This window comes from Fragaria vesca, linkage group LG5, assembly GCF_000184155.1.
Source record: "Fragaria vesca subsp. vesca linkage group LG5, FraVesHawaii_1.0, whole genome shotgun sequence".
NCBI classification, from domain to species: domain Eukaryota; kingdom Viridiplantae; phylum Streptophyta; class Magnoliopsida; order Rosales; family Rosaceae; genus Fragaria; species Fragaria vesca.
This window is the reverse complement of record NC_020495.1, coordinates 24,675,527-24,689,861: the sequence shown is the minus strand read 5'-3', so window position 1 is coordinate 24,689,861 and position 14,335 is coordinate 24,675,527. Positions and strand designations below refer to the sequence as shown.

Sequence of the window (14,335 nt, the reverse complement as noted above, 5' to 3'; positions counted from 1 at the left end):
ACTTTGGTGTTGGAGATTTGGTCTGGTTGAAGTTGAGCAAGGAAAGTTTGAAAGGTGAAGGTAAGAAGTTGAAGCCACTTCGGTACGGTCCTTTCCGTATTCTGCAGCAGATTGGCGACAATGCCTTCAAGCTCGACTTGCCGCCATATTTGGGCATGTATTCAGTTATCAATGCTGATTACTTGAAGTTGTTTGAACCACCATTGCTTGATGATGATGGGGATGACAAGGTTGTTTTACTACCAGTTGATGACTTGTGGTTTGACAGAGAGGAGCCATTAAAAGAGGATTGCATTTTGGAGCAGAAAGTGACAAAGACACGTCAAGAGGAACGAGCCGTATTCCGTATTAGACGCGTCGGTCAAGTTCCTAGTCAATCTAAATGGTTCAGCAAAGAAAAGGGAACTCTTGAGTTTCCTCATCTCCAGTTTTAACTTAAACAGGAGTTTAAGTTTCTAGAAGGGGGAGCCATGATACAGGTGTATCCGAATCCTACTAGGAACTTAGTTAGTTTTCATAGTTAACCATGTCAGGAATTCTGTTTCTTACTTAGATTAGGAATAGTCTTCAGGGTAGTTATGGATTCTAGTTCTATAAATAAGAGATGTTTAGTTAGAACTAGACATAGACGAAACAGAAAGTAAACATTCTGTTTAGAGAATATTGTAGAGCCGTAAACTTTTACAATATTAGTGAAGATATCTTTCTTCAGATTTCTGTCTTGTTACTTTTCTTTTTAAGCTACTAGTAATTCCGCGACTAGGGGCTAACCTGCTTGATTTCTGTACCAGATATCAACCAAATCATATCGAGAAAATGCATGTTTATTTGAGGAAAAAATATATAGAAAAGACTGAAAGAGTTACGTAATTAATAAAAAGTCATTATTTTATGTAATGATGAATCGTTTATTAAATATTTAGAGTCAGACTTAACCGAAAATGAGTCTAAAAAACCATGTTCAATTTAAGCAAGACTATTGATTGTCAAAACTATGTAATCGTATTACTAATGAAACGTTTACTTGATTGAAACCGAGAAGTGTTCTCTATTATAAAGTTGCATAACTTATATAGTTACTCTATCTTTAAAAATTATATAATCGGTTACTTTTGTCTTATTTTATAAACAAAAGAATTTAAGCTTTTGATAAGTATCGAACTATCGATACACACCTTAACGATACGTACTCTTCATATTAGTATTGCTTTGCTCAACTCAAGACCTAACTCCATTATATACATGTTTGCCCCCTCCAAATTGGCCTTGGCAAGATCAGCATTTTCTAAGGTTGCATAACTCAACTCCTCCTAATTCACGTTTGATAGATGAGTGTTTCCTAAGGATGCAAAACTCATCAAGTTTTCGCCGATCGAAAAATAAAGTCCTATGGAGATCGGACTTAGCACATTTACATCCTTCCCTTTTTGTAGCGCGATAGTAGTCAGCACCCGTAAGCGGTACCATATGCAGATATGCTTTGTGAAAGATTGAGGGCACACTCCTGCACACAGTTCAGCACCTGGAAGAGCACTAATGCGTCTACTGCCCCTATATCAACATCGGTTGTTGTAAAATCTGGGTTGCATGCAGTTTATAGTATCTCTGCTCTCCTGGAATGTTCTTTTTTGGGATCAAGAAGTCTGCAAGAACACTTGCCTTGCTCAGTTAATGTGAAGGGCGAGTGTATAAACACAAGTGCTGATAAGCTAGTAGTTTGGGCCGATTTTCTATTTGGGCATGGAGCACAATAAGAGTAACATTAACCTTTGAAAAGTTCAAAGGATACAAGTGTTTCCAAACCTTTGAAAAAATTGGAGTTTCCGCTTACCATTGTAAATCTTTAATCCACAAAATTATATAGAATATAGATCCACCATAACAAAGATGAAGAAAACTCAGAAATAATTAGTTACAAACTCACAATACTTTAGTAGAAGTGTTTATTTCAGGATAGGAGGGTATGTATTGATCATATATATGAGAGCTAGCTAGCGCTACGAAACCTTAGAGGGAATTAACTATAAGTTTGAAATCGTCAAAACTAACAGCCCCATCTCCATCTGAATCTATAGAAGCAATAATACCCTGGCAATCCTCCAGACTTAACTCAAACCCCATCTCATCTCCCATAACCTCATACAACTCCTCTGCAGTCACAACCTCATCCCCATCAACATCCAAGGCCTCAAAAGCATTCTTTAGCACATTTTCAAGCCCCCCGAATTCCATGTTCCTTGTGTTCATCTCCAGAAACTCCTCTATGCTCAGCAACCCATCTTTGTTTGTGTCCCCTTGCTCCATCATTGCCCTCACATCTTGCTCATTCGAACTGTAACCAAGCGATCCTAGGATCCCACCGAGCTCTGCTACTGTGATTTTCCCATCGTTGTCTGAATCGAAAGCTTTGAATGTTTCGATAAGGCCCAGGACCTGACTCAGTGACTCGGTTTCTGCAGATAGAGAACTCGACTGAGCCATAGATCTAGATTAGCAAGGTTTGGATATAAGCTGAAGCACTTGATGTGCAGCTTTACCTTTGTCTTACTTTTTTAGTTTGCATTTTCGTTGCTATATCAACCTCTATTTATATACAAGCAGTGCAAAAGGAAAGAAAATTCCCATGCATGAACAAAAGATAGGACTGTATTCTTATTCTTGTGATTAATGTGAGTGAGAATACCATGCCACTTTAGTGTGATATAAGAACAAACTGGTGGGATAAGAATATTGTTCTGGATGATTGTGACAGTAAATGCATTATGGCATTCTTTGATCGACATTACATTGAAGCTAGCTAATCATTCAAAAATGTACCTCATAAATCTTCTTTTTATTTTGAAGGTATCCCTCAGAAATCTAGTTTGCAAGAGAAATAACATGTTATACAGATTCTTGTCATAATTTTTTTTTGTAATATCACTCTTATCTTTGACAAGTTGCTATGTTTGATTCTACAAAGAAAGTGATGCCCACTTAATCCGTGATGTGTTTATACTCTTATGCTCGTTCTGTCTTATACGAGAAATGATAAAATGATCGATATCACCGTTAAAGATAAGAATGATTCGATCTAACATGAAATGTAAATATCAATTTTTTACTTACTAGTTACTAGTATCCCATGAACATGCTTGTACATCAGATTTATATGTCTTCGCCTTGTTAATAATAAATTTTTATGGAGGAACGATACCTTTTACGCTTACCCAAAAAAAAATAATAATGAAAGATTAAAAACAAGATCAAAATCGTATCGGAAAGTGTTGGTGACATGGATAGGCTTCGGCCTTTGGGCTTTGGTCAAAAAACACATCCCTAACGTCAGGCCCAGATTGAGCATCAAATTAAAAATTGAATTCAGAATTTCAGATCAACACACGGCCCAATTATGCTGTTTTAGACTTGATTATAAATATAAATTGCTTTGTGCTTCTTATTGAAGAATTGTATGAATACAAACCAGAACTTTATGTTCTTTTGGGTGCGGCTGAGACATATGAAAATTGCCGTTTGCGGCAAATTAAATTTACAAAAAACAAAATGTATAAGAAGATAAAGATAAATATAGAAATGTCATTTGATGTAAATTCGGTGGTATTACGTAAGCAAAAGGCTACCTGCGATAAGTGATGAAACTTTCCAAACTTTAAAACCGAAAACAAACAATTGTCAGCCTTTTGCACTGTTATCTTTAAATTGCAAGAGCTTATCTACAAACTGAACGAGAAAGACATAATATGGATTCATTCTCATTTTGCAGTAGGAGGAAGCAAAATAGGAAATCTCTTTTGCAGTGGAGACCTCACTATGAAGCAAAATAACTTGGGCTGTGAAGCAAACCAAATAAAATCATAAGAGAACCTCAATGCAAGGAATTGGGAGGGAAATTTTGTCACTTGGTCTCAACATTTAATATGTATTTTTCACCGCTAAAGGAGCACATTCTCTTCACCCATCAGCTCAAATTTCAACGAAGGTTTGTAGGTTGTTCAAAGCTGTGATTGCGTTGTTGTATCCCTTATCGGCACGCCGGTATTTTTGATGTCAACTCATACTAAATGTACCATACGAATACTGCACCATACCTTACAAATACTGCACATACAGGCTACATCATTCATTCGTGTAAATTAATTCGTGTGTAAAATCAGCTACGAGCATGGGTCACTCTTGTTTATTGTTATTACTTGTACATAGTTGATATATTGAGTTTGAATTTGCATTCGTTTCTTGAAACTTTAAACAACCAGAATGAAGTTTCGTTTTGAAATTAAAATGTAACGATCCTTATTTGACTCATTTTTCGGTCAAGTTCTATATCTTCACCATTCAATTAGTTTATATGACTAATGTATATATCACTTTTGTAAAAAAAAAATTTAAAAATTAAAATTAAAATTAAAATAAAAAATTATTCAAATACGGCTAGTTTTAAGTTTCGATTATAAGCAGGGTATAAGTCGGTATAACCGTATAACTAATTTAGTGAGGTCGACATACTGATTCCTTCAGGTAACGAACAACCAATTAGAGGTGAAGTGCATGAGTGTGATGGAACTTTTAATTGTGATACAATTTGCAAAACAGAAGAAAATAGCTAGCTAATATGTCGAACTCATGTGCTAACTATTAAGAACTGCTACTTGCTCCATCTTGTTGTTTTCACGTACCGGCGGTACCGCCTCTCTCATCTTTCTTTGATCTCCAACTTGGTAGAAATCTATTGAACTAAATTCCAGGCAAAGAAAAGGCATGCATGAACAACTTGCATTTTTGTCATTTGATTTAGCCAACTCTCAGGAGCTACATCATATATAGTTGACTCTCGGAAACAACCCAACAACGTTGGAGCTCTTTTCAATTTGGGTGATGAACTCCATCGTTGAAGTCCTAGATAATGTTATATATAACTACTTGCATAGTTGCATAAGCCAATCGCTCAATCCTAGATTGTTACCATAAATATTTAATCAAGTGTCCCCTTAGTTTCTTACTAAGAATGAGATGTGACATTAATTTCCATTAAAATTATATACACTCTTCCACCCAAAATGGCTAGCTGTTGTCAAATTCATGCCAGAAAAGACTTAATTGGCTCGCAGGAATCCAGGTTGGTTCATGTCTGCATATGGATATGGATAAAGAAAACAAAGCTTCACTCAATCTCGATCTTCAGGTACATAATACGATTCCCAACAAAGCCCATCAGAGTTTGGAAGAGCCATGCATGTTGGGGTTGGACGCGGAAACTAAGTTCATAGCTGACCTTTCGGCTATACCAAAATCCAAGAGAGTAAAACAGATTGTTAAATCCACAAACTGAATGTTTAAATCGACTCACCGTATTTCTAAACGTATCTTTTTTAAAAGTTGTTTGATTTTACAATTTTAAAAAAATAATCAACAAAACAATAAAGAAAATTGAATCCTCGACTCAAATCATTTTAAAAAACGTTAACTCTACTATTTAGAATATCGTAACAACTAACTATCATTTAGAATAATGTAACATATAACACGTTAAACCACGACCAAATTCTTAAGTTAAGAGATCAAAACCGCTATATATATTTGACTTGATCGTAAAAAAGACAACACGTCGTGGTATACAACTATATATGCAATGACTTTGATGAAAAACAAGACTTTAGTATAAGACTATGGAATGTCATTGATGAAAAACAGAGACTTAGATATACAACTATAAAATGGCGCATTGGCATTTTTCTCAACATGAGAAAAGGAATGCCAATTTGAGAGTACAAGTGACTTTATTTTTCCATCTAAATGAATCTCCCCCTCAAAAGTGGAAACAATGATACAACACTAATAATGTACATATTACCGTGGATCTAGCTAGCTCCACTCTTCAAAATATAAGCAACGAATTCTTGACATCATAGTTCATCTTCTCCAGATTAGGCTGCACGGCAAACTGGATCATCGGCGGCGGCCCACAAGCCAACGCAAGAGAACCGTCCGATCCATCGGGAACATGCTCCCTCAGTATACTCTCCGAGATGAATCCCGTACTGTATTCCCAGCCTTCCTTACCATTCTCCACCACATACCAAACATGGAACCTCTCGTGCTCCTTGGCCCAACTATCAAGCTCTTCCCTCAACAAAATGTCCTCCTCGGTTCGGTTTGCATACACAATGTGCATTTCGGTTTCGTCCTCCGGGTCTTTCAGGATGGCCTGTGCTACTTGGTAAACGGGAGTGATCCCCGTCCCTCCGGCAATCATGGCCAGCTTCTTTGCAAACTTGGGTTTACCGTGGACCAAAAAGTTACCTCTACCGGTGTATTCTATGTGACCTAATGGACCTTTCACGTCTAGAGCAGCCCCGATTGGGAGAGAGTCCAAGTATTGTGACATGAGCCCTCCATTAGGGAACCGAGGGTGCACATTCTTGTAGTAGACCTTCACCACCAGCTCAAAATAACCAACTTCATCAATCGAGCTGATTGGTGTGTATGCCCTCATGCAAAGCTTGCCCTCAATTGTAGCACACAAGAAAATGTGCTTTCCCACCGGCAGCCCTAGAGCTTGGTCTTCCGAAGGCAATGCAAATCTGAATACCCTCACGTCATGTGAAATCGTGGTCTTGGTCACAAGCTTGCACGGAATTTTCTCACGTGGTTTGAGCGCCACGCTTCTTTGCGTGACTTCTTTAATAGGGGCCAAAACATTGTTAAGAGAAGACATAGAATTCACTGTCGATATTCTTGATATCCCATGAACGGTGTTATTAGGGGAGCTAGAGTCGGAGGCGTAACCATTGGTACCAACCACCTCCCCTATTCGATACTCCTCTAGCATTTTCTTGGCCTTGTCGGAATGGATTGCTTCAAACTCTTCCGTGCAATCCGTTCCGGCATTGATCAAAATGCTATCAGCACCGCCAGGATGGTCATTGATAAATTTAGTGCAGTCGTAGACGTGACCATTGATAACAATCCATGTAGACTGAGGGGTGTTGTGCCTCTTGACTTCGGACATCGAGTAAACCTTGCTTGAAGTATTCATGAAGGGTGAAGACACACTCTTCTTGAGGGTCGCGTTGGATTCGATCTCCAAGTGTCTCTCTTTCGCCATCCACCCGCCGGATTGGTTTCCGGGTTTGGTCGGATGCTCGAATACTATTCCGATCTCTCCTCTGTGTGGCAACACATTGATTTTCACACGGAACCAACAGTTGTTCATCATACCCTGCACATTTTAACCACAAGCTCATACCAATTAGGAAAGAGACGTACTCCAGGTTCAAATGGTCCACAACTACAAGAAAATTAGTTGAAACATTGCACAATAATAGAAGAGTTTTAAGGTCCCCCTTGTTTTTTTTATAATGGTCAACAATTGCAGGCAAATATGAAAACACTAGGTTTTATTCCCAGCCAACGAATCAATCAAATATTATTAATTCTTGCACCATTAAAATAGGTAATTAAAATAAGCTCTTCCAAGGCTTAGGGATCCAAGGTAGGAGGCAACCAATAATGAGGAAACTAATTGAATGACCTCAATTGTAATAAACTAGTTAGACATGCTTTTCAATTATAAAACAGAGACAGTGACGGTCCTCATCACAAATTGCCAAGCTGATGCATATACTAAACAACTTGGAAAAGACATGATCGACAACAAGAACCACATGACGTGAATTGAAAGAAGGAACCCAGTTGGTTCCGGCAAAAGAGGTTGAAGTTGATTGATAATTAAGCAGAGCCAATTAGAGCATGAACGTCTTATCCAAGCACTAATATCGTCTAACCTCTTATTCTGTTTAATATATAAACAAGAGCAGGAATGAATCTGCGTACCATTACGTTCCAGGTGAGCTTTTCGGGCTGAGTGTTGTGGGTTTGATCCCAAGCCCTCACTGCGATCTCTTTGGCTACGAGTAAGTTGAGCACTTCAACCTCGAGTGACCAGAAGCACCAGCACCAGTATTTGCCATACTTGTTCGGCTTCTCTTGGTGGTCCAGATTGCAGACCTGCCACGTCTCACCACCGTCCACAGTCACCTCCACTCGTGTCACTTTCTTTCCTCCTCCTGTAAAAACGCAGCACAACTCCATTAGGGTAATTCTTTCAAACATGCACGTAATGCATGAGTTGAAAACTTTGAAAATCACCCAACAAGAATAAAAGGAAGAAAAAAAAACAAACAAACAAAGCCCCAGCCCCCACAACTTAATTAACATGTTGCTTTCATCTTATTTCCTTGTCAAGAAAAATGAATTACTTCGTTATCATAAGAATGAGAAACTATGACATTCCGTTGGTTGTAGCCGGTGGCGGCCCCATCAAAATCATGAACCAATTGAAATATGTATATTTATGTGTATATGGTATTAGAAAATGAATCAAGATTAAAACAAATAGGAGAATCAAGAACGAAAGACTAGGAGAATCAAAAATGAAACGATTAGGAAAATCGCTCGTTATTTTATCTCGACGTTATTCTGATAGTTTGATTACGAAGTAGTGTTTTAGATAAATATCATTAGTGTGGATCACCCCATACAAGTTTTTTTTTTCTCTTTTTCTAAAAATTATAATTATAATTATCACAAATATGGTAGTTTGTTTGTTCTGTATAAACTGTGTTAGTGACAGTGACCACCCTCATCTTAAATTTATGTACACAAAAGAACTCAGAAAAAATATTTACGCAGTGTAGAAATTAAGATGTGTGACGGAAAGTACAAAGCTCGCAGAAAAAGACTTGTGTTAGTCTTGCCACGAGAAGTCAAGCAAACAAATGGATTTTTTATTTTTTTTTGGTCTGAAAAGCAAACAAATGGAATGATGCATGCCTTACTCTCTAAACCTATATATGGAAAAGTCCACCCGTAATTTTGTTTTCATGAAAATAATTCACCACCCATATTTTACCAAAGCAGTGTGTAAGTGTACAAGTTTGAGATATGTTCGTACGGCCTCACTTGAATGTGCATCTCAATGCACCCAGCTACGTGTTTCAATCGGTTCCATGTGAAAAATAGATATATTGCAACGAAAAGACAAATAGATTATCGTCGGCAGATGCTTACCGGAATATGCGTATCCTTTGAGAGTATACGGCCTCGTCCACGAGTTTATAGACAATATCTCTTCGTGCGACGGCGTCGTGATAACAGAGTTTATGTTCAGCTCGTTAATTATGTACTCTGGCTTGTACCACCATGCTGCACCACCCATACAACAGTAACTATATCAGCTCCATTCTTCGTAGATAGTAACTAACTTTATTTTAAATAGTAACTAAATAGTTTACCTTCAGCATTGGCGAGCTCGGCATCGACATGCGAGGGAAGGACCCTGTTGTCCTTGTAATGATAATAACAATCCGACTCTTTCGTCGTGACGACGATCCGTTTGAGCCATTTCACCATCCGGCCTCCGATGCATCCGGGTATGATCATCCGAACCGGAAACCCGTGATCCGGGGCTAAACGTTCGCCGTTTTGCATGTAAGCAAGTATGATATCCCTACTCTCGTCCATCGCAATCTCTTTCTTCACACTGGTGGCGTACTTGGAGCCGCCGCCACCCGGCAGGTCCTCGGCGCCTTCGAAACAGACGTTGAGGGCCCCACCCTTGCGGCTGTAGATCCCGCACCGCTTGAGAACGTCGCGGAGGCGGACGCCTCGCCACACGGAGGTGGAGATGGCTGCGGCGCCCCAGTTGAAGCCGATGGTCTGCTTCACCATGTTCTGCTCCTTGCGGCGGTTTCCGGCGCAGACTAGGGTGACGGGGAGCTCCCGGGAACGGAACTCGGTGACGAGCTGGTCCATGGTGAACTTAGCCGGGCGGCGGACGAGGCCGGTGACCTCGACGGTCCAGTCGTGCCACGTGCCCTTGGGGACGACGCCGTGGTTGCGGACGTAGTGGATTGGGACCGGTGTGATGAAGCCGTGGTGCATGAGGCGGTTGAGCGGCGGTTCCGAGTTGAAGGGGTGTTTCCCTGTGAGGCGGACCATGCTGGGATTTCGCTCCACCCAGTTGTCCGACGTGGCCTCATCTCTCGGGTCCAAGATCGACGGCTCTAGCTCGTTGTTGCCTCTCCGGACCATGTCCATGTACTCTTTAATACTCTCGTCGTTTTCGTCGTCGCTGGAGGAGTAGTCGTCGTCGTCGTCCACCGCTGCCGGGATTTTCGGTGCCTCTTGAAAATGGCGGGTGGGACTTGATTTGAAAGAGGAGCGGACGACGCCGTTTAGGGCGGGCTCGATGTGAGGGAACTGGCGGTTCTGGACTGAGGTCGCCATGGTCCGTTCAGGTTTCTATGTGGGAGTCTTGTGCTTTTTTCTTTTGTGTGCTAAGAAAGAATGAGGGAGAGTCTTTTTGGGATCTCTGAAAATGAAGGAAGGGGGAACGGAGAGTTATATAGGCACCCGGTTGGCGGGGTGAGCACGTGTCACACGGAGAGTTAGGGACCCAACCAGTTGGGTTTGGTTCGGGGCTAGTTAGTGGTGTTGGCGGCTGGACTGAGGAGTTGGGTAGAGACTTCACTAGGATGGCTCGTGTCTTACTGCCTTATAATCCAAGGCGATGGAATACGTATTTATATACGTATTTACTCTATTTGTTTATTTTTTTTCCCATTTTATCCGGGTGGTTTTCCCTGTGAAAAAGAAATCCAGTTTGATTTACAAAATGGGGGTGGAATTCTATATTTTTTGGAACAGTGTTCGTACTTGATTAGGTATAAATTGTGTTCCAACAATGTCATGCATGAAGCTAAGGAAGAACTCCTCATAATATAAATTGATACCCATCCAGGTTGCTAAGTAAAACTGTAAAAACAGACAACCTAATCCAAAGACTGCCAAGGAGTAGTCGTATTATTAACTAACCAACAAAGTAAAAGCCTAAAGAATCTGCAAAATGATAGTACGTCATCGCCGCCATCACACCTCCGATCTCGGTCAATTTCTCTGTCAAGGAAACCCTAGCAGCGAACCATTTATGCGGACTAGCCCAGTTGGGTTAAAAAACGTATGCTAGCATTTTTTTTGATCGAATAATTTTTTTTTCCGATCCAACAAGCAACTCAATTGCTATAACTAGTCTATCGTACGTGAGACAGATCATAACTTCCGACATGCTTGAAATTGACTTTTTATTCGGCGTAATTATTATTACTATTCCTAATAACAAATTTAGTTTCAGTTGTAGCAAGCAAACCATATGATAACAAATTAAAACTATAGTGGAATAATTCAATTTCCATCCTGAATTTAAGAAACCATTATATCACTTTCAGTCGCATATGTATATATCACTGAAAGTAAGAATTGACACACCATGCATCTGGGAAGTACGTGCAAGCAAGGTCTTAAATTTGAGTCTGCTGGGTCTGGACATACATATATATATATATATATATATATATATGTTAATATATTTTGATGGTACAAGACCATAGTTTATAATGTAGTACGTACAGTACACCCTCATCTTTTAATCAACACAAGAAAATGAAACTTAAGGATAGAAAATTGCAATTGGCCGGGCCAATGATTAGGGCATACCATATATTGCAATATTGCATGCATTACCGTGTGGATGATGAAGCTACGTACGGAAAACTATCAGCAGCCAGCTGCTAGTTACTGGAATTTGAAGCTTTCGGGCCGATTGATCTATCAGTATTACAGCATATATGATTCCTAACTAATACTGTTCGTCTGTTTCAACGATTTGCAGGCAGTTTAGGACTTAAACAAATTGTACGTATCCTTGGGTCTCCTCAAGGGTCGACTATGCATGGATTTCGCATATATTGCCTATAGTAAGCGAGAGATATTTATGTTGAAAAAGTCTCGCATTAGAAACCGAAAACTCTACGCGCTCGCATTGTCAATTAGTTTAGGGTTGGAATGTTGGATACTTAAATGTTACGGACTTTTAGACATCTTTGTTTATATTTTCCAAGTAAGGGTATTTTTCGGTCAATGAAAATGTATTGATTAGTTTGGGATATACGTACATTTCCGTTGGCCAAAAGAAGAAGAAAAAAAAAAAGGACAAATTGTAGCTAGAACTTGCAGAATTATATATTCCGGGGACTTTTCGAATGATATTTGTTGACATCAATATCTCACTTGAAAAGCAGGCCATAAATATCTGCCTTACACTTCAAAAGTTTAAGATGATAGTGACTGTAATCACTGTATTTGTATACCTGCAAATCTACAATTGAAAAACTATTATACGGTCCATACGGATACTTGTATTGTATACATACAATAAACAGCACTTGCTTCAGGTAACCACCTACTTTCTAAAAAAAAATATATACTGCACAATTGTAAAAAGACATTGCTGTATTCGTGTTCTAAACAGATTGTTATTAGTTTTTCATCGCCAAAATCTTTTAATTGTTCCCTCGATCTGTAGTTTTTCCTACTTAAATTTGGTGAGTATATATATGATTCTCTAAGCTATAGGGGTTTTGGAGGTGTTTAATTTACTCATTGATCGACTGTACGTATGAGCATTAATCTGTGGAGAGCTACCTTACGGTACGTATCATCTCAATTTTCTAATCCTTAGTTTCAGAGATTGTATGGTGCTAGCTGTTTCATTATGGCATATTATTTGCTGCAAAAGTACAGGTACCACGCAAATAATACTGTTAAGTACAAACTTTAGAGTTTGTTGTTGCACCTGGTTCGAATATGAAAATCAGAAAGGGCAGGTTTAGCTGCAGGTAGGCAATGCTTGTCGCTAAACAAATGTACGTGATTACCTTGTTTAATAGAGTGGATTAGAGAAAAGAAATGTAAGATTCCCGATTAGTTCGATTTAACAAATAATTAATCAGATCTTGCAGCAACAAAATACAACTGGTAAAAGTTAAAGGGATGGAGCAGAATAAGTCAATCACTGGACGCAAGCAAATCAATATGAGGAAGCTAGAGAGCTGGGGACAGTCAGTTTGTTTAGGAGCTGTGCATGAAAAGTGGCGAATGGAATGCTCCAATGGCCAATGCACTAAAACATGGGGCGCCTAGCAGCCATGGTTTCTATGCTGAGAAACCAAAGCTATAACAGAATTGATAGAAGGGTCACGAGCCACAACATCCCAACTGGGGGCGGCTGATAGAAAACTGAGGGGGTTAGGGAAGAAGCTGGCCGTGTGGCCTTTGGTGAGGCCTTGGAGCCATTTTCTGTTTTTGGTCTTTGCTTGCTTCTCATCCATCTGACAAAATAGAGAGTCGAATATTATTGTCAAACATGATCATCGGGTCCATGGAGATCGATGATCGACGTCCTAATAGGTCGACAGAGCCTTTTTAACTTATGGCTGAGACCCTTTTACTATAGAGCTAGGAATTCGAAGACGAATCTAGGACACTCGCGACGTCGTGATGTGACTTGGTTTCTGGTTTCATTGGCTTGTGGTTTGGATATTTTTTCTTTCTCGAAATGGCAGTGCCACAGAGCCCACACTTTGCTGGCGATCGATTTGATTTTGTGGTGGGATATTGTATAGAACCAGCAGCCTCTCCATCATTGGTTCCTCACCACGTACTTTTCTGGATCATACGTATTCATGGATTTTCTGTGAGAACGACCATAAAACTTTTCATTGAAACGACGTGTCGGTAGCAAACCTCTAACACTGGCTAGGGTTTTTTTGGGCCGGTCTTTCTGAATTTGCAAACCAAACTGGTTTTTGAATTCTCATCAAAGGTATATATGTCGGGTGTTGAATCAAATTAAAGACTCTGCTGAACTAAAAACGTAATTCCCACGTAACTCATGAACTATTTCAAAGAAAATTGAGGGACAAAAACAAAGTGCTGAATTTTCTTTTGCCTGGCAATGTAGACTACCTTGTGAAAGCCATATAGGGCTAATGATCAATATGCGATTCTCGATCATGAAAGTAGAAATAAACGAAAATACATGATGTATAAATGGACAGGCCGAAGATTTGAAATGAATCTTAAGTATTAATTACCCTGAGTTTAGTGCATATATGTTTGAATTATTGGCCAAAGAAAACATTGAAAATTATGTTGATGTAGTGTCATGATGATTTGTTGTTAAACATAGGATGCGGCTATTGTCATCCCATCAAATATTTTATTCACCCCACATTTCAATTTTAAACTAAATATTCCAATACTAACCCCACAATCAAGAATTTTTATGAAAATATAATATTAAATTAAAATCTATAATATCCAAACAACAACAATTCTCTACATCTTTACGGGGAAAAAAAAACAATTCTCTACAGATTTGAGAATCACTTTAATCTTCAAGGGTGGTTATACGGTGTGGTGGGATTGTTCGTTCTTATTT

At 39.2% G+C, this 14,335-nt stretch overlaps 2 protein-coding genes across 2 annotated transcripts; both read right to left on the bottom strand.

The window, feature by feature from the left end:
• Positions 1 to 1,846: 1,846 nt before the first annotated feature.
• Positions 1,847 to 2,561, bottom strand: LOC101295526 (probable calcium-binding protein CML25-like). Its single transcript, XM_004300393.1, has one exon. It carries the CDS (start codon positions 2,479 to 2,481, stop codon positions 2,008 to 2,010), a length of 474 nt encoding a protein of 157 aa, XP_004300441.1. The 5' UTR covers positions 2,482 to 2,561; the 3' UTR covers positions 1,847 to 2,007.
• Positions 2,562 to 5,652: 3,091 nt separating this feature from the next.
• On the bottom strand, positions 5,653 to 10,363 carry LOC101295234 (nitrate reductase [NADH]-like). The gene is made up of 4 exons (XM_004300392.1): positions 9,291 to 10,363; positions 9,067 to 9,201; positions 7,831 to 8,063; positions 5,653 to 7,216 (listed from the first exon to the last, which is right to left on the bottom strand). Exons 1-4 carry the CDS (start codon positions 10,282 to 10,284, stop codon positions 5,873 to 5,875), a joined length of 2,706 nt encoding a protein of 901 aa, XP_004300440.1. The 5' UTR covers positions 10,285 to 10,363; the 3' UTR covers positions 5,653 to 5,872.
• Between the last annotated feature and the right edge of the window lie 3,972 nt (positions 10,364 to 14,335).